The sequence below is a fragment of the Solea senegalensis genome, linkage group LG10 (genome assembly GCF_019176455.1).
Source record: "Solea senegalensis isolate Sse05_10M linkage group LG10, IFAPA_SoseM_1, whole genome shotgun sequence".
NCBI lineage: Eukaryota > Metazoa > Chordata > Actinopteri > Pleuronectiformes > Soleidae > Solea > Solea senegalensis.
This window is the reverse complement of record NC_058030.1, coordinates 8,969,836-8,990,080: the sequence shown is the minus strand read 5'-3', so window position 1 is coordinate 8,990,080 and position 20,245 is coordinate 8,969,836. Positions and strand designations below refer to the sequence as shown.

At 39.3% G+C, this 20,245-nt stretch overlaps 2 protein-coding genes across 4 annotated transcripts; one reads left to right on the top strand and one right to left on the bottom strand.

Moving 5' to 3' along the window:
- Nucleotides 1-1,592: 1,592 nt before the first annotated feature.
- rlbp1b (retinaldehyde binding protein 1b) lies at nt 1,593-6,800 on the top strand. Of its 2 annotated transcripts, none has more exons than XR_006361139.1 (9): nt 1,593-1,676; nt 2,566-2,605; nt 3,572-3,700; nt 3,788-3,992; nt 4,616-4,794; nt 5,009-5,167; nt 5,407-5,517; nt 5,777-5,967; nt 6,016-6,800. XR_006361139.1 is itself a non-coding variant. In XM_044035920.1 (9 exons), the coding sequence occupies exons 2-8, from the start codon at nt 2,594-2,596 to the stop codon at nt 5,903-5,905; spliced, it is 924 nt and encodes a 307-aa protein (XP_043891855.1). In that variant the 5' UTR covers nt 1,593-1,676; nt 2,566-2,593; the 3' UTR covers nt 5,906-5,953; nt 5,990-6,800. The 2 variants fall into 2 exon arrangements, 1 of the variants encoding a protein (XP_043891855.1); XM_044035920.1 differs by having other exon boundaries at nt 5,777-5,953; nt 5,990-6,800.
- Nucleotides 6,801-6,857: 57 nt separating this feature from the next.
- abhd2b (abhydrolase domain containing 2, acylglycerol lipase b) lies at nt 6,858-19,531 on the bottom strand. Of its 2 annotated transcripts, none has more exons than XM_044035918.1 (11): nt 19,402-19,531; nt 19,020-19,098; nt 17,946-18,179; nt 15,966-16,141; nt 15,473-15,640; nt 14,637-14,820; nt 14,450-14,542; nt 13,032-13,133; nt 12,890-12,959; nt 12,343-12,427; nt 6,858-9,964 (listed from the first exon to the last, which is right to left on the bottom strand). In XM_044035918.1, exons 3-11 carry the CDS (start codon nt 18,155-18,157, stop codon nt 9,705-9,707), a joined length of 1,350 nt encoding a protein of 449 aa, XP_043891853.1. In that variant the 5' UTR covers nt 18,158-18,179; nt 19,020-19,098; nt 19,402-19,531; the 3' UTR covers nt 6,858-9,704. The 2 variants fall into 2 exon arrangements, with proteins under 2 accessions (XP_043891853.1, XP_043891854.1); XM_044035919.1 differs by having other exon boundaries at nt 17,946-18,176.
- Between the last annotated feature and the right edge of the window lie 714 nt (nt 19,532-20,245).

The following is a 20,245-nucleotide window of genomic DNA, read 5'->3' as shown; positions in this document are numbered from 1 at the left end:
CAAAAACCATGCCAAGCTGAAATTCTGCCCATAATTATGACATTTTGCCAATTATGTGTAGACTAAACATGCTGTATAGTGTGCTGCAGGTGGAGCTGAACACTTTGATTTGATTTGTTCTGTAAATTGCTTTGCCTTGTGTCAACTCAAACCCTCACACATCGAAAACTTGGACTTGGACCTAGAGCTCAGGCTATAGTGAGAGGACAGAAGCGAGCACTGTTTGCTCCAATCCGTCTAATTTTGTTTCTCAAATCGCTCTCTTGAGCAGCTCAGGTCTGGTTTAGCAGATTACTATTCGGCTGCCTGCTCATACATCATTGCATCAGGAGGAGAACATGTGTCGGTGACGTCGGTGCAGTGACTCGCAGGATTAGAGGAGACAAAATGCATAACTTCCTAACCCACCACAGTGAAACAATAACCTGCTGCTCGTCAGCTTTAACAGGGTTTCCTCCAGAATAATTGTGTAAGTAAATAAATGACCTGCCAAGATTTGCTTTCATGCACAAATCTGAGATTTACATTTTTGGTCAGCTTCACTCACTCATAATTAGACATGTAGGGCATGAGTCACTGATCACATGTAGTCCTGACCATGATACACAGGTGTACACTCCACTTTTGCTTGTACATAGTATTGTGGGTAGTTAAATGTCCATGTTTTCTGCAGGTTTAGACTTGTCCATGTATAAATAGTGAAGATTGTGTTGTGTCAGCTTATGTGCATGTTATTGTGCACAAATAGGTATTTCTGGTCAAGAAAACTCATTACCCCAGACACAGTGAAATGATTTGTTTTTTATTGGTGTGATGGATCCTGAGATATTTTGGGCACAAAAAGAAGTTGGAAAAGATTCACACAACTAAAAGTGTTTTCCCTTTGCCAATGTGATGTTTTTGAGCACAGACATGTTGTGACATTTTGATCTATGCAATACAGAAGCACCTTTTGTCTGTTCATTTTCCCTTCCTTGATTTGATTTTGTTCTTCGTGAGGTATGCGTGCAAATTTAACCAAACAGCTTTCAAAACATCAGACCGCAATGAGCGGACAGTTTTCTTCTCACAAATATTTGAAATATTAGTACAATAGTAACAATAATAGTTATGTTATGGTTTCATTATTTCATTTGTTTATAGTTGCCCTAAAAGGCGTCCGAATGGTCTTAATATTAACTTAATATTTTGATCAAGCATTCACTCAATAAATAAACATGTGAAAACAACTGCACGTAAACATATAGACCCCTCCTCCTCTCACCCATGTGCGTTCACGTGGCTGAAATCAAACACCCGTCACAATGGTCACTTTTCACTCATCCAAGTCTTGCTGGAATGCAATCAAATCCCTCTGACCCCGGAAAATCTCCTCTTACCTAAAGTCTATACTCCACCACGTTACTTCATTGAAAACATAACCCTTGTTATACATATCCCTGTTATCACCTTCACCATTGGTCAAAATCCATCATATCACTCCCCCGGTGTCCTCCCCCTTCTTCACATCCTCTGGCACTTTATGCTGATTGAAAAAAAAAAACAAAACGGGGTGTTGGGTGTAATCTGGTGTGACGCCGTAATCCCACGGCTACAAATCGCAGGTTCCCTCCACTCTGCTTCGCACAGACTTCAGTGACTCCGCAACAGTGCCAGCAACTTCACCTCTGCCTCAGGTAAGACCTGGTCCTCACTGAGATGCTGCTACATCAGCATGAGGGACACTTTTCATTTGTAGCACAACTTTTCTCCTGTACCGATCCGACAATATGTGGTGTTTGAATGCTAGATTTAGTTCAGTGATGTCTTGTTATTTCTGTAAACGGTTGTTCAATGGCACTAACACTATGTTTATGGGTTTGCTCAGTGTTTTAAACCTGTCAATCAGAAAGAAATGACTGTCGATCAGCGTATCACATTCTAATGTCTTCCAACTATTGACATTTGATGATCAATATGATCAGATCCACAGTTTCGAGTCCTCATCGACATGAAATGTAACAAAAGAAGTGTAAAATGATACACAGGATATTTAGGATTCCCTCTGGAGTAATGTCCCACACAAGAAAGTGGCACACTGGATTTCAGTATAATGTAATTTAGACTAAAATCTAGAGGATTATTGACATTCATATTTGGTTTTATTGAGTGTAGTGAAAAGGGCCATAACTCCTAATCTCTCTAAACTCAATGAGATGTTTTCTATCTGATTATTTTATGTCACAATAAGCACCAAACCAAATATCTTCAGTTTACTATGACACATTCTGAATAAGTGATGATAATCACTATGTTTGTATATTAGTTCAACTGACAGATTACGAATCACTTAAAATTTAAGCTGCAAAATAATAGAAATAGAAATATGGAGTGACCACCTGAAATCTCCTGATCAATCATCCAGGAGAGGGCGAGTGCTAAATATAGTGCAGAAGAAGTATGCTGTGATGACAGAGAGGGTGGGATTGGAGGGGATTAATGTGGAGTACAGTGCTCCAATTGTGATTTTTTTTACTGAGATTCATGTGGTTCACAACTTCTCGGTTTCTTTTGTCTTCCACACAGTGCAAAGCTGACCTCAAGAGCACAAAACATGGCTGTCGTTGTAAGTACCAGCACTTTCAACAAACTTCTCATCAGATTGTGTTTGTTTGTTTGTTTGTTTGTTTATTTATTCTTTTAAAAAAGTAAAAGGTGTACCACTCATGGAAAAGTGCATAAATTGTCTTAAATTGGCGGTGGGTGGGGAAGAGGCTTGCTTTTAGTAATCCTCACGTTCCAAGCGTTCCTCTGGACAAACTCCTTTTCGTCTTACTGTACGTGGACTCAGCTGCAGCTCAACATTTCACAAGACCAAAGCTCATTGTTTCAGGTCCAGTGTGTTTACGGGCTTTACCAGACTCATGTGAAGGAGATTATCCAAACACTTAGGCCTATTCATTCATTGCGGTCATCCTGTAACAGTGGCGGACATGCACAGCATGTCGCCTTCACCCAGCACAACCAGGTATTGTGAGGGAATGGTTCCGACGCAGTGAGGCATTTAGGTTTTAAGCTCAGTCAGGAGCAAGAAAGAAAAAGTCAAAAATGAATGCACGAAGAAGGAGGACATGACTGGAAAAGGAAAGATGTATAACATTAATGATGCATCGCTCCTTTGTTGTTTGTATCAGACACCCATGTCACTAAAGTGAGTGAAAGGTATTCATTTATTATTAATACCACTAATTCCACCCATGCTTTTCCTGCTATGATTAAATGTCCATTGTAAAAACGTTCTAAAAAAGTTCTACATCAGATACTTTCAGTCCACAGTGAGTTGTGGAAAGAACAATTATCCTCACTGTGTCAGTCACTGCTGCTTTTTAAACGGATTTACTCACTGGGTCTGTATTTAACTCCGAATATTTCTCATATGGGTGCTTAGATTTGAGAAAAGAGGGGTTTTGATGTCTTTATTTTTCACAAACTTGTAACATATATGACCCTAACCCTAAAATACAGCAAATTGTATACAATATTTATAATTTGACATAAAAGTGTTGATGCCATCTGTATCGTCTCTCCTCAGAGTGGAACTTATCGCATGGTGTCGGAGGAGGAGCAGGCTCTCCGAGCAAAGCTGGAACGTCTCACTGTCAAGGACCACGGGCCAGTGTTTGGACCCTGTGCCAGTCTGCCAGACCACACCGCGCAGAAGGTAGCAGAGAATGTGTTTTGGTTGCAACGTCATTAGCTGTGTAAAACCAGAGTGTGAGCTAAACGTGTGCTCTGGCGTTCTCTACAGGCCAAGGATGAGCTGAATGAGACGGATGAGAAGCGGGTGGCTGCGGTGAAGGAACTGAGAGGAATAATAAAGGAAAAGGCAGATGCTGGTGATGATTTGGCCAAAGGGGTGCAGGACACCTTTGGGGAGAAACCAGACAGTTTGCTGGTTCGCTTCATCCGTGCCAGGAAGTACGACGTGCCCAGAGCCTTTGAGCTGATGAAAGGTAAATCAGGACAATAAACTGTATACAGAGGCGTTTAAAAGCTGTGGTTATTTTTCCCGTAATGAGAAAATATGAACGTGCATCAGTTTACCAATCCAGTGTGTAACATTTAGGAGAGTTTATTGGATGAAGTTGAATATACATATATATATAGTGTATAATATTCATTTGATTTTCATAGACTTGTATGTACTTTAGGCAAGGGCCTTGTTCCACAGAGGCAGCCATTTTTCACTGCTATGTTTCTACATCAGTCCAAACAGACTTATAATAGCCAGAGTGTGCAAAGGTATAATATGATAGCATTAGGTAGAATGGCTACTGTAGTTCCCTGGTGCACTTAAGTAAGGAAGGGTTGGGGTGGGTGGTGTAGTCCCCTGTTAGTTGCCATCTACAATCTCACCATCAGTTGTCACTAATTCCTACACACTGCACCTTTAATATTTCTAGTTTACTTGTGCATGTTAATCCTTTGGTCAAAATCTGCTGTGAGATTGTTCATGTCATGTTACTGTTGTTTAGGGTTGATGTTGACATTTGGATTTTGAATTATGGATCAATACATTTGGATATATTCAGTAATAAAAAAAGAAAGGTTGCGTCACGCGTGTGTCTCTCTGTAGGCTATGTGCGTTTCAGGAAGGATTACCCCGAGCTGTTTGAGAATCTGACTCCAGAGGCCGTGCGCAGCACCATCGAGGCCGGCTACCCCGGCATCCTGCAGAGCAGAGACAAGTATGGCCGCGTGGTTCTGCTCTTCAACATCGAGAACTGGGATTACGAGGAGATCACGTTTGATGAGGTAAGAGATGACGGCGGGTGATCACAATTCATAGTGTCCGAGGATTTTTACAAACAATTTTTTTTTGTATTTTGTTGGACGAGGATCAATAGAGTTGAAGGACAGTAACTTTTATAACTGTGGTTGGATTATTTACAGGTTTATGCACAACAAGAAGGATATTTGTGCACAGTTTATAGCATTTGACTACATGTCTGTGTGTGTGTGATTTTAGATCCTGCGTGCCTACTGTGTGATCCTGGAGAAGCTGCTGGAGAATGAAGAGACTCAGATCAATGGGTTCTGCATCATTGAAAACTTTAAGGGCTTCACCATGCAGCAGGCGTCAGGAATCAAACCCACTGAGCTCAAAAAGATGGTGGACATGTTGCAGGTGGGATTTTCCAAACACTAAATGGTGGTATACATATGAATATAGTAGATCGAAGTGGCCAAATGTGCATGTTTAATACTCTGTTCCTTGACAGTGTGTAGATTATGTCTTTGTGTCTGGTCACAGTTTGTTTATCGGTATATTCACACAAGGTTGTATTGCACTTGACTTTCTACTTTGTGCAGCACCTCCACCTCACTGAATAAACCACCGGTCTTTTGTTACCGTTTTGTCACCAGGATTCATTCCCTGCTCGTTTCAAAGCTGTGCACTTCATCCACCAGCCCTGGTATTTCACCACCACTTACAACGTGGTCAAACCTCTCATGAAGGGCAAACTGCTGGAGCGAGTGAGTCTCACAAAGCGGCTTCAGTGATGATGACGCTGCAATGAAAATGATAATATAACATTTTATTTGCAGTTAAAAAAAAAGTCATATTATTATTTTGTGTGGAGTTTCACACACTGCAAACTGCCAAATCCAATAATCACAAAATACAAAATTGCTACTGAGAAATTGTGACTACAGATACCGACTCAACTCTAATGACTGTTTATTTACAAACTGCATACATGCTCTCAAATGAGCTGCTCTTTCTTTGCCCCAGGTGTTCGTCCATGGAGACGAGCTAGAAAACTACTACAAGGAGTTTGACGCCGACATCCTCCCAGCTGAGTTTGATGGGAAAGGTGCCAAGTATGACGGCAAGGCCACAGCAGCCAAGCTGTTTGACTAAACATCCTGCTCCACCATCGCCCTCCTCATTCTCATCCTCATTGTCGTTATATATATATATATATATATATATATATATATATATATATATATATATATATATATATATACATACACTGAAAACCCCATAGACTGTGGAGATTCAAACCTAGTTGTGTGGCTGTAGAACAGAACAGTTTTGAATGAGTGTGTGAGACATTCAAGCGACATAGTTTAACCTGAGGCCCAGACAAAGCACAAGCAAACAGGAACGGGGACGTCTTTGTTTACACTTGCACTGACTCTTGAACTCTTTTTATGGTTCCTCATTTCTAGTGTTTCCAGTTCTCTACACAAAACAGAAAAAGTGAACATACATTATATTACAAACTTTAGATGCCATATTTACACACTGTAATGCCATTTTTTTTTTCAGATCTCCGAGCTTCCAAAACAGCACATGCTCGTAACTATGTTGGTTTACAAAAAACCCACAAATATGGACTTTTGTAAATGGAAGGAAAATGGTGGTCAGACTTAATCTAAAAGGGCAAGTTTCTCAGGTGAAAGCGCAGCAGCACGATTGATGGTCACATGGTCCATGAATGAACAGCTGTTGTCATAGGCTTTCAACAACATCCTGAGCGGTTCTGTCTCTTGTCGTGTTTTGTGTGCTTTGTTTGGACTGTAGTAGCTCATCCACACGTTTTGTTGTTGTAACACTGGCAGGCCCCAGATTTCAACTCTTCCCCGTCTCTCCTTGGAAGTACACGGCTGATATTCCAACAAGTGCCTGTGTCTCTCATAAATTTTAGGCTCTTCTTCAATTGGAGTATTATTATGTTTTAACCCTTTGTGTTACCTGGTACACAAATAAGAATGTTGATAAATGTACAATAAATTGTATATAAATAAAATGACATTTCTTTATTCATCTACATATAAAGGAAGGAGAGAAAAAAAACCCAGACCAGTTTAAAATAAACAAATGTGAAAACAAATTTATTCAGGTGAATTCAAATATGACTATCATTCAAGGCTGGAGACCACGTGACAGGAGAACACACCGTGATTATATCATAAATGTTACACCCATACGCCAAAGCTAATTTAGTTCTCATACAGTATAACAGCGCTGGACAGACAGTAAAGTGCAAACAAAGCAGTCGGTCAGGACATTATTGCACATTCAGGTTGAGCAGTGGTGCTGTTGACAGTCGGATACGGTTCAGTAACAGACACACTGTAGGCACTTGTCAGAGTTACAAAGGTCACAATATACCACAAGAAACGAAAAAGAAAAGAATTCCAGCAGGTCAAATCTGCTCAGTACTGCATCATAAGACACCAAAGTAAATTCTGTGTGGTAGTTTTCTGGGTTTTCAAAGCTGTTTTAAGACATGAACTTGAGTAAAAGAAAGTCAAATTGGGATAAAAATTTCCCAGAGTTCAGAGTTACATGAATAAGAGGGCACCTCAATTGATTGTCTGAGTCAGATGCATTCACAACAACAGAAGTGTTTCTGAAATAGGTAATTTGCTCCTCACTCGCAATTCATTTTTTCAGAGATTATAGAGAAATAGCAGAACATTTTTGCATTTTGTCAGCATTTTGCGGACAATTAAAAAAAAAACGTCTTAAAGAAAGGAAAAAGGTTCAATTGTATATAATAATAACCCATGTTGCGTGTAGCAGTAAGCGGCTTCATGATAATAAGCAATTCATCTTTATTTAAAGCTGCAGTGCGTAACTTCTGATGATTTTTTTTTTTTAATTTGTTGTTCTGTCTTTGTTTGGTTTGCTGCGTCCTTTATCTGAAAACACGCTCTGTCAAGCAAGACTATCAGACCTGACTGAGGAAGCATTTGTGTGTGTAACACCGGCTGCACAGGGAGCGACAAGTATTTATCCTGTCGAACCAGGTTAGTGAGCAGTAGAATTGACTTTTGTGGGTGCTTATTTGTGTTTTTAGTTTCACTCCATGGTGTGTACAGCCGTCTCACTTTACTAGCACATGCTGCTACGGTAAGATTATGTGTCTGTGCTCTGTGGATAAAATGAATCAGAAACATTAAAGAAAAAAAGAAAAATAATAATAATAATAACCAAACTGAGCTGCCAATTTTTATAAAGTGAAAAGTGCTTTGGTCCAAATGCTTGGTGAGTGCATTCACTGAAAGTGATTTCTCATTTTTATGCACTAAACCAGAGGTCTCAAACTTGTGGCGCGCGGGCCACATGCTGCCCTGCAGTCATTTTCATGGCCCTCCAAACAATGTCAAGTTACAATGAGTTATTTATGTATGTTTTTTTATTAATAGATTAATTTTGCACCATAAATATGTTTGTATTGTATGTCGTTGCGCTTTTTATTTTGAAATTCTGTTAACTATGGTCACAAATATTTTTATTGCAATATGATGATGGAATATTGTTTGTATAATTTTAAGATCATATCGCCCACCCCTATTGAACAGTTTGATTTTGACTTGACGAGATGCTCAGGTCATTTGAGTTTGAGACCCCTGCACTAAACTGTTTACATCCCAGCTATACTAGTCTCATCTTTCCTTTATGTCGTACTACCTGTACCTCTGGCTAGAGTATTTTAAGACAAATCTCTTGCTCTTGTTTGTGGATGTGTTGAGTAAAAATGTTTGTGTGATAATAATCCATATAAAGCAGCAGCTTTTAGGACATTTCTTTCAACCATCCTATGGCAGGATGTCACAGCTGCTGGTGTACACTACTGTTTTCTTTTGAGTGACAGTAATGTTAAGGCTAATTTGTTTAAAGTGCCCATATTTTCAATGGAAAGTTTTTTTAAAAAAGCAACAACATTTGTTCTTGTAACTTTTAAACGCTTCATAAACCCCTCGACGTGACCTGAGGCTTTTATTTTGAAGGTCAGCAGCAAGAATGGAGGCTGGTGATCCGGTGAACACAACGGAAATGCAACGTGAAAACCAGGGGTGTCAAAATTAACCCTCAGAACATAACAAACAAATCAAGTCATTTGCCGTAATTAAATACTTTCAGTAGAAACAAACTATTTCATATCAGCGAACATTTATAATTAAGTTTAAGAGACTCACAAACACAAGTTAGAACACAGCAGATGTGATGTTGAGTCTGAGTCTTACACAGCTGGAATCCACCATTGTAAACAATGTATCATGATGAGCTGCTGCAGCTCGTCACGAGCAGTTCAATTATTCGATTATTAGACGAGCTCAAACTTAAATCTGACTCACATTTATAGCAAGGCACTTAATATGGTTGTTAACTCAAGCAAGTTAAAAACATTTTTTTTTATCTAGAATTAGAAAACCATAATCCGATTACAAATCACGTTAATTTATATATTAATATTATTAAGATTTTAAGGCTTTAAACCGGTTAATTATCAAGTTTTATCAAGTTTATGTAAGTTAAGTATTAGTTTAAGCAATTTTTTTTTTTCCCCCAATATTAATGTTATTCTCTCAACACAGAGGTCAAAGATCACAGACTCTGTGAAGAACCCCTCCATGTGAACGACTTCATCCGGCTGTTTGGATATAAGAGGCAACAACTTCTACAAGCCAGCAGAGGGTAAACTGAGGTGAGAAGAACATCTCAGCAGGAAGTCACGTCACACTCACATGTTAATTATAACTGTAAGTTGTCATTTTCAACCCCTTCCCTCACCTTCCTTTGTCTAATCCATCTAGTGGTTCCATACATTTTTCAGAATGACTTCCTTTCATTGTATGGCCATTAGTACCAAAGCAGAACAAATTCAAAGGGTATTTATTTGTGCGTGTTTTAAGGTTTTGCTCTATTGTTCTTCTCTCCGGGTGTGTACTGTAGGCACGGTGTGTGTTACCCTTGTACACTGCGGGCACGAGTTCATGTCCTGGTGGCCGCTGCTCCTCTGACACATTGGCTTGTTCTTCTCCCAGTGGCAGATGGCGTTGGTGTACTCGACTATGAACTTGTCCATCCAGGTGAGGGGTTGAGGGAACAGCACAGCTCCTTCGAAGAAGCCCAGGTGACCTCCATGTTGGGTCAGGGCGAATATCACATTGGGCATCTTCACTGGAGAGGACAAGAAACAGAGGGAGAGGTAAGATTTTTGTGTATTTTCATCCTTTGAAACGTATGACGTGTACAGTGTCTGTATGAGGGGGAAAAGAAGTATTGGCATTTTTTGGAGCAGCTGCAAAGTCAATTAATCTCATGTTTGATGCATGGATATTAAAGGTCCAGTGTGTAAAAATTAAGCCTGACATTAGCAGGTACACCTGGGATCTTTAAAACCCCAGGCGCTGAAACAGGTGATTAGCACAATTCCCATTGCTAGTGATTGTTCTACCCTGTGGTGTTTTTTCACTCCTGTGTTACCTGGGTGTAAATTATGACCTCACCGACATGCTCCAAACAAAAACAACAACCTCATACACTGCAGTGTTGCATCTTTTAGATGATCTGATTGATAACATAAAAAATAGTGGCCGTTGTCCCACATTTTACAAAGATTAATGGCTAGAACAGTGAGAAGATGAATGTGCCTTGCACAAATGACACATTTCTGCCTAACATGAAGCAGACGACGAGGAAATTAATGCTAAGAAACAGAAATAGTTAATTATTAAACTTGACACATATTTTTGCCATTCTATGGTTGTTTTTTATAGTTATATTGCTGTTTGTTTGTTTATTTACATGCATTGGAGCTGTGGGTAAGTCCCTTTGACTCACAGATTGTGCCTACAGGACTCAGTCCTCACAGGTTATTGTGAGGGTGAATGTTGGCAGTTGTGTTACTTCACTTTTCTCCATCAGCATCTCTAGTCCATTTGGTAATTCAATCCTAATCCTGTTGGCGTAATGGGTAAATAATTAAACTTGTGAGGCGTTATCAGTAAAAAGGCTCAGTGGCTGAAGTTGAGGTCAAGATGTTTAGGTTTTCTGCACAGAGTTAAGCTATCTTCCTTTCCCTTTCTGTTATTCTACACCACCTGCACACACTCTCCTACCTACTGTTTTGTCAACGTTTGCACCCATAAAAGGTTTCTTCCCTCAATCCAGTAAAACCAGCACATTACTGTAAAATCTCCGCCAGGTATAAATGTGTGTGAGATAGCCAAAATTACACCCTTAATATCTACTGTATTATTATTCGAAATAAGAAGGCCTTTCAGTTCAAATGAACGGGTTTCGGATGTGCTACAGGAATGTGTAAATGTCTGGAAACATACCAACTAGTGTTATGATAATACATTTAAAATGTATCATCCATCATCAACAGATTTGCACTTCCACGCTTCTGCACACAGGTCACACTCAAATGTCATTTAGAGTCCACCCTTTGTTTCTAGGCTAAATATGACATTACTGATGATAAGGTATTAAACTCTCTCCTAGTGGGACTGAGGTCAAATGAAGAGCTGTGAGGCATTACAAACAAAACAAGTAAACACGAAAAACAACAGACAGCTTTTTCCTGTTTGGTGACTTTCATAGAGACCTGTTGTGTCATAGTATGTGTGTGGACCGCGTGTGAATTCTCTGCATTGTTTTAAATTCAGTGTATGATGCAGTTTCTTTAGCATCATGAATTTGATTCACCATTTCTCCACGATAATACCGACACATTTACAACCAAAAAGGGCTACTTCAGCTTTAAGTGTCTACGTCTCCTTGGACGTAGCAGACAAGTTTAGTATTTCACTTATGAAGGCCTAAGTCAAAGTAATTTACACACAGGAGGTCAGTGTAGTGTGACCTGAAGGAGCAAAACAAGACAACCCCCCCCACAAACACACGCACGCACGCACACACACACAGGTCTATATATATAATCCAGCTGCCTAAGCAGATCACATGGCCCTGAAAAATTCAACAAGACTGTTTGGGCTGGGCGGTGTTGAGTAGACAACTCCACCGAGTCTTTATCAACACTTAAGTCTCTGGCTCAAGAGTCCAGCTCTAGAGACAGGACAATGGGTTTATTCACTATGCATCAGTCTTGAGTTTATGTGAGGACAATTTTTTTGCTGTCTGGGAGGCAGACAAACAAAAACAACAGTTTACACATTCTTACATGGCACAACTGCATGTTTAGAATACTCTCTTATGGTAAATTAACTTTACTTTTGTAGCATTTTTGTAGCCTGAACAGCTACTCTGTGCTCTATCAAAGCATTGCATATAATTGACAAAATTAGGGTCTACAAAACCTTTTGTTTTTAATGTAGAAATTGTATTAATTTAGCCATAAAGATGAGCTGAGTTTTTTCTTTTTCTTTTCAGGCCATTGTAAAATGTACTGCGTGGAACTGTGGCGTCCAATTAAATGACATACTTGAAAATCACTTACTCACAATATGATAGTGGCCATTACACAACATCTGATATACTTCTAAATGGCAGCGATATTGGGTGATAATTACATTACAACAATAACCACAAACCTGCGAGTGTGCGTGGGATAGCCAGAAGTGACTGATGGATGAGAGGGTCGTCTGAGGAGTTTACCAGCAGCAGTGGCACAGTGACCTGGACAAAAAGAGCAAAAAATATTTTGTAATGTCTGAGTTAATGCACGGTTAAAATTAAGAGTGTTATGAGTAGAAGATGATTTAGTAGCTTTTTTTTTAGTCAGAGTAGAGGTTGTAGGGGTAAAAACTAAAAACAAACCATCCTCCAATGTTAAAGAAAGCTAGAAGATTCCTGTATCTACCCCTCCTCTAATCTCCTCCAATTTAAATGGGTTCTTCCTTGGGTCAAACCACACCCCTCCACAGAATTTCATTGAAATCAGAGGCAGACAGACAATAATAACCTCCTTATGCTCATTACTTCATCTGGAGCTAACTAAATAACTCTTTTGAATAACAGTAATGTAAAATATTGCACTAATGGATTTTGTAGGACAGAAGTAGGCTTTAGAAGTGATACGATGTTAGAAAAAGTAAAACATTTGTCGTAAAACAAAGGCAAGGTTTCTGTTTTACTTACATTGTGGATATAATGGACACAGCTCTCCTCCTCGTAGTACTCCTTCAACGAGCTGTAGCCGTGGAATTTTCTGCAGAACAAAATATGTGATAACGTAAACAGAGATAAGTTGAGTTGAGATGCAAACGCAAGAATATTTCACCTCATGATGCTGTCGTCAATCTGCATCAGAGAGGTGGCTGCAAGCAGTTTACTTAGGTCTGCATCTCCAATGCTGCTGGAGCTCAGGCTCAGCAAACTGCTCCTTTTAAACAGAACAAGAAAGGTATTTAGAAATACTCCACTTTCTTTTCCAAAGAAAAGCTTATGGTATTTTGTCTTTTAATAATGTAAGTATTTACCAGTATTCTTCAGAAGATGGATGTTACACTAACTAGGTCTGTCACGTTAATTACAATACTGTAGACATCTTGTCGAGCCCGACAGAGTCAAACTCAATATTGCAACATAATTGTAGATGATAATCCTTCTTTTATAATCAGTACAATCACGATTGTCTGCTCAGGGCGGGTTTGCTGGTGGCACCATGAGTGTGCTCCTGTCATATCAGCTCTTCTGAAGCTGAGATGTCAGATATGTCTGCACTATAGTCTGCATGATTTAACTGTGCTCAGCTTCGGCCATTTAATGTGTGTATCTCAGTTTAACAGCACATGAAGAACTACAGTATATAATGTATATATATATATATATATATATATATACATATATATGTATATGTATATATATATATATATGTATATGTATATATATATATATATACATACATATATATATGTTGCAGCTACTGTATATCATGTGCAGTGACAACAGCTGATGACAGAAGTAATAACAGCTTATTTGGAAATGCTGATGTTCCTGAACAGGTTCTCTCACATTAGTGGGGTGTGTGTGTTAACAGACATTAGTGCTGCACATGACTGAGAGAACAAGCAACGACCCGTCACATCCAGCTCCTGCTATTGTGGTCTTATTTTGATTTCCTAGCATTATTGAAGTTTCATCATCTTCTCATTTTCGGTTTTATTGTGACACTTTGTTACTCACCTCTCTAGTTTCAGGTCACTTCCCGAATCCCCAGTATTTCTCTTTCTCTGCTGTGCCCTATTGTGCTTCACCTATGTCTGGTTGTCTTTCCTCCCCACTGTACATACTCACCTCTTTTCCTTTGTTGTTTTGCCAGATCGTCTTACCTCAATGTAGCCTTCTAGCATATTTTTCTATGTGTTTTCCCGGTGCTTGCGTGTAACCTTTTCTGCCCTTTTGATTTAGCATTTGCCTTGTTTTTAGTTCAAAATATAAGTGCAGCTTTGATGTTTAACACAACAGTAAAAACACACATACATATTTGCACAGCATCTGTTCTGCTGACACCAACAAATGCTGTCCAAGTCTTACTCCTCAAAGAGCCCTTCAAGGTGTGACAGAAAGTGAGGGCCTGCCAAAATTGGCCTCACCTTCCCAAAATGTCCTCGGTCCCTATGGCTTGTACGTTTTTTGGTCCTCACAGAGATACCCAAATAAGAACACACATACAGTACAGTAGCAGTGTGTCTCCACCTGTGTGACAGGATGAGCTTCTTCATGTTGCCCGCCAACACAAAGTTGTAGAGTCTCCGACACTGGTCCCACTGGAAGAATGTTTCTTGAGCCCTAAACACACAAATACTTAAATGAACACACTGAAACAAACACATGCAACCACTTTTAACATACTGTATTTTACATATACAGTTTATTTACTCACCTGAGGGCGTTGTAGCCCTGACAGACGCTGATGCAGCACAGCACGCGCTCCTGGTTCGATTGGTTCTCACCAAGGAACTTGCAGACAAGATTCCCCCCAAGACTGAAGCCCACAACCACCAGATGTGTTTGAGGAAAGGTCCGTTTGATGAAACTCACCATGGCCGCAAACTCCCAGGTACAACCTAGATGAAAGACAGACACTCAAAACCTGTGGGAAAACTTTCATTTTTCCACTGCCACTTCCTTCCCCAAAGTTATTTCTCTACACCTAAGAGAACGTTTTCCAGAGAGTGCCTGTGCTCCAGCCCTGACTCCTTTCTATTGTTGTATTGTGTTATGTTATCTTTCCTTTAAGTTCATCATTCCACATTTGTTTATATGTTTTTTGTCAACTTTTGATTTTGGTTGGGTTTACCTGATCTGTTTTAATGTTAGATTAAGAAAATTGCTTCATATATACATTCATGATGATGATGATTATTATTATTATTATTACGGTAACTTCCTTCTATGGTTTAGATCGGTGTTTCCCAAGCTTTCTACTTGGGGACCCAATTTTACTACATGTAGCAGCCATATGTGTAACACCTAATATCATTTTGAAGTGTTCAATAATTTCCAAGATATGATTGATATGTGAATTACTGAATTGTATGCATGTTATTAAACATATACACTCAAATCTTGACTAAAAGGTTGAGAAAAGTATGCATATTTGTTTTGGGACCCCCAAAAAAACATCTCCTGCAAATCATCTGAGTGTCCCGACCCTGTCTTTGGGAATCACTGGTTTAGACTGGTCATGTTCATGTTCATGTGGTGTTCCTCTTTTACCATAGGTGAACATGCGTGGGGATGTGAGCTCCAGGTCGGGCAGGGCTCCCAGGTGGTTGAGGACAGCACAGCGGTAACCCTGCCGCTGGGAGTAATCCACAAAGGTCCGAATGTAGTTCTTCTCGCTATGGTTACCAATCCCAGGGCAGATTACCATGGTAATGTCATCTGACAGATAACACAGAGAGCAAACACACAAAGTGGAGTCGTGTGGGTGTAAAATTGGACGTTGTGTGTTGATTTAACTCACTGATAATATGATTGGCATTTTTCCCATGATGGAATCAATAGTGGTCTTTCTTCTTGTGCATACTCTAGTATGAGCTGCTGATTACTTAGGCTGAAGTTCTCATGATCGCACACGAAAATGTTGCTTCACCAAAATAATTATTGAAGATTTGATGTCGTCATCAGAAAAATAAGCAGTTGTGTGACTAAATCAAAAACATGCATTAAGTCTCACTTGATCAGAACTGTATTAGTATTTACTCACCTCCTGAGCTGTGGTCTCCAAGGGCTTCAAAGAGGTCAAAGGTTGCTGTGGCACCATCCTGCATAGGGAGGAATTTGCGTACACCATATGGTGTTGGAGTGTTGACACGTCCCATCTTGCCATACAGGGCCGTCTGGAGATGACCACTCTTCCCCCACAGCAAGGGAGGAATGTATCTGAGGAGGACAAACTCCATGTTATATAACACAGCAGCTGTACATTATGCCCTGAAGATGTTTCAGCACAGAAGTTCATAAGCCCACAGACAGCCACTCAAGCCACAGGCAATGTCACTTATTTAAACAACCAGAGCTGCCAACTAAAATGGATTTTAACTCTGACCATGCACCTTATGCCCATGCAAGTTCACAAGCATGACTAAACGCCTAAACCATCCAGGTCCAACTCTTAACAGAGTATACAGTAAGAATAATGTATATTGTGTTAAAACGGTGTACTACTGCATTTGAGTGTTCCCATTGGCCTGGCATACCCAGCTCTTTCATCACTCATATGCTCATTCAAATTTGAGGAGTGTCGAGAGCAGAGTGGACAGAGGGTGTTGTAGAAAGTAGAGACTAAAGTAGACTAAATTAATTGAGCAGATTGCCAGACTACCATTCAGAAACTTTCCCCATCCTTTCCTCCACTTGTACTTCCACTCAGCACTACCTGCCGGAGCTATCGGCTCAAACTGGTGGAGCGCTGTAGTCTTCGCAGACAGGAGGAGACTGGGGGGGAGGGAATCCTCATCTTCGAATGACCTTTCATTTGCAACTGGTGCAGTCACTCATAGCTAATTTTATGGGAAAGAATGCTATCACATTCAAAATGGCTATGAATGACAACTAACGGCACACATCAAAGATGGCCATGCCCCCCTGCGGTGCTCCCTCACTCCTTCTCTTCCCATCTCACTCACAGCTGCCTACTTCTAAGCATTTTTCTAAATCAGACCTTGGGTAGAGTTAGCCACAGATCAGGGAGTTTAGTAACGCTTTTGTGAAAAATAAATTTTCATTTTCAGAGCAGAGAGTTGTGGGGAAAACTTGTCTTGTTACTGGTCTTGGGGAATATTAATAAATATTATGGCTCAGTGTGAAGTCTGAAAAATTGTCTCAAAAGATGTGATCGAAGTCAGTGACTGCTCGTTCTGAAGTTTGAAAATGAGGAAAACTCAAGATGGGACTAGAATCATTGTAGGAACATTCAGTGGTCCAGATGCATTCTGAGTAATCAAGGAAGGTCTGCAAAGGTTTCAGCATTATGCTTTTTATTACTGCTTTGTAGGATGAGAGGTGCATTTAACAGGTGATTATGGATTTTTTTTTATGATTCATCTTTTTGTCAATAAAATGTAAACTAAACTAAAACTTAAAAAAACATATGCATGTCAGATTATAACAAAAGTAGGGACTTCTCATATTTAATGAGCTTTTACCTTTACTAATTAATGATCAAAATGATCGCCAGTTTAATTTTGTTCAATTGACTAATCACTCAACTGATCGTTGAAGCTCTATTTGGCACAAATGGAAAAAAAACCTCTGCAGAAAGCTGTTCTTCATTCCCCTGCTAAGAAAACAAATTCAGTGATGTGAAATGAAATCCAAGATGAGTCACACATGCTCAAGGCTTAAACTTGAATCCCAGTCCAATGCTCTAAAATTATGTCTCAACCAGGATCATGTCTGAGTCATCTGGTCAAGTATGAGTTATTGATGTCATGTCTCAACCAGTTTAAAATGATTTAGTAATTACTCAAACAAATGAAAAATTCAACCATGTTAGTTCACCTTGTAAGTATTTCACTGTTAAGCCAAAGTCAACTGTAAAGATTTTAAACAGTGAGAAATTAAGATAATACTAGAAAAAAATGCAACTGTGATGTGATAAAGGCTGAGGTTCCCAGTTAAACTAGAGTCATCACACTTTCAGTTACATTATGAGTCTTTAAACCACACATTATGAGACACTCACTCTTTAGTCAGCATCGGGCAGGATTTGAAGAGGTAGTGGCTGAGTGGTGTGTCCTGGTAAACAACCTCTGGTGGAGCCGTGGTACTCTTCAGGTTCAGACAGCGCACGATGATGTACAGGACTGTTGCCACCGCAGCCAGCTTCATACCATCGAGCATGGCTGGCAGCTCCGAGCTGAAGGCTGGCATGTCGCCACCCTCGATGGTCGACATCGTAGATATGGGAGAGAAGCTGCTGTGCACATAATGAGATAGGAAAACAACATGTAACCTACCCAAGTCTGGTGCTCATAAATGTTATTTACACAGCACTGTGACTATAAATGTATAATTACAGAGGAGGAAAAACATAGGAATAGATTCTTAAAGTAATTCCTTCTGCCTGTAATCCATCCCTCTCCTAAATCCTTTCTTAACCACTTTTCCTTGACCTCAAGACATTTTCCATTAAGTCAAGTGTTATATTACTCTTAATGTAATTTTTTTGGTTAATTCAGATTAGACTCATTACTATTATATTGATGAGCAAACCAGCATTAAAACTCATCATGCTTAATTTATGGTGGGGGCTTTTTTATTGTTGTGATGCACGATAATATTGTATATTGTTCTATAATCCCAACAGAAACATCATACATATGGGAGAGGAGCTGCTGTGCACAGAATGAGATAGGAAAACATGTAACCTATCCAAGTGTGGTGCTCACAAATGTTATTTACACAGCAGCACTATAAATGTGTCATTTCAGAGGTGAAAATGGTAAAGGTTGCCTAAATCCTAGACTAAAGTAATGCCTTCTGTTCATAATCCTTCCCTCTCACAAGTTACATCCTGTATCCTTTCCTAACCACTTTTCCTTGACCTCAAGACATTTTCCATTGAGGTCAAAGTGTCATATTACTAGTAACATAATTTTCACTAATTTAGATTAGATTCACTACTGTATATTGATGACTAACGGGCATTAAAACCCACCTTGATAAACGTATTGTGGGGGCTTTTATTGTTGTTGTTTCGATGCACGATAATATCGTGTGTTGTTCCCTAATCCCGACAATAAACTGATTTACCCACCTTGTTGTTTGACTTTGAGGAGAGAGCAGTGGTTTCAGTCACCTTCTCCTTTTAGAGCCGAGAGATTGTTCATTCAGAGCTGGAAAACACACAATTAAACAACATTCAACAACTTCCTGAGTTCAGAAAACGCCATTTCAAACAAATATTCCTCAAAGTAAAAAGTAGAACATGATATAAAAGGACAGAGCACGAAACCTGCTAACCTGTTTAGTTAGCTTCAATAATTAAAAAGAAAAGAAAGGAGGAAAAAATTTTTTTACTTCCTCTTATCTTTTGTTACTCAAGTAAAACTGTAAAACAATCTAGATTTCAGAAAAACCACCAAACGCGACACGGAGTTTCTATAAATGACAGCGTAAAGAGGGATGTCAGGTCCTACCATTGCGTTTCTGTCTGTCAGTTCGTGTTCTGGTCTGATCCACGAAGACTTCAGATCCGAGTCTGAACCACAAACCCACCAGCGTCTGCCGTAAACTCACCGCCGAGCGAAAACACTCACACACACACTCATGGTGCATTCAGGTGCTCCTATAAAACTCGACGGATGGAAACAATCGTCGTGTAAACCAAGTAACAACATGAATAAGGACATTTCACCTTACTCATTAAGAGATATTGGTGGCAAATACTACGCAGGCATGGTTAGGTTTACTATATATAAATCATGTTAATGTTAAAAAAGGTTTGTGCTGTGTGTGTTGAACTCATTCTCAGATTATCGTAAAATCCGACAGCAAGCAAAGGTAACATGACAAACAGCGGTGCAGCAGGGTACTTCCTACTTCCCAGAAAGCAACAGTATAATATTACAGTAATGACATTAGTAAATAACAGAGACCTCATTTGCATGTGGATAACGGCTTAAACCTCACTCTACAATTCAGAATAATGACTTTAAAAAGCATTTACTGGGAAATTGATTATAATAACAGAATATTTTGACTATACTAAAGTTAATGAAGTTTATCGTTATTATCATTATTATTGTTATTATTATTATTATTATTATTATTATTATTATTATCATTATTTTACATTTCATTGACTCAACAAACCAACACATTTAAATAATCTCTGTGAATCCTGTGTATTCTGTAATGGAACCAGCATGTGATTAGCTGAGAAAGCTTTTAAACATTTTACAAGCAACTTTTTCATACATTTAAATGCATTGATGTAACCATATAATAATTTCAGTTGGGCTTATAATATATCACAGTTTC

What these genes read in the sequence shown, in the direction of transcription:
- abhd2b (XM_044035918.1), bottom strand. Translation starts at nt 18,157, where the DNA reads ATGTCGACCATCGAGGGTGGCGACATGCCAGCCTTCAGCTCGGAGCTG. An exon ending in CAGGGCTACAACGCCCTCAG is followed by an intron (nt 14,543 to 14,636) that starts GTGAGTAAATAA and finishes TTGTGTGTTTAG; the next exon opens with GGCTCAAGAAACATTCTTCC. An exon ending in TATCCCACGCACACTCGCAG is followed by an intron (nt 9,965 to 12,342) that starts GTTTGTGGTTAT and finishes TGTCCTCTCCAG; the next exon opens with TGAAGATGCCCAATGTGATA.
- rlbp1b (XM_044035920.1), top strand. An exon ending in AGCCTTTGAGCTGATGAAAG is followed by an intron (nt 3,993 to 4,615) that starts GTAAATCAGGAC and finishes GTCTCTCTGTAG; the next exon opens with GCTATGTGCGTTTCAGGAAG. An exon ending in AGGGCAAACTGCTGGAGCGA is followed by an intron (nt 5,518 to 5,776) that starts GTGAGTCTCACA and finishes TCTTTGCCCCAG; the next exon opens with GTGTTCGTCCATGGAGACGA.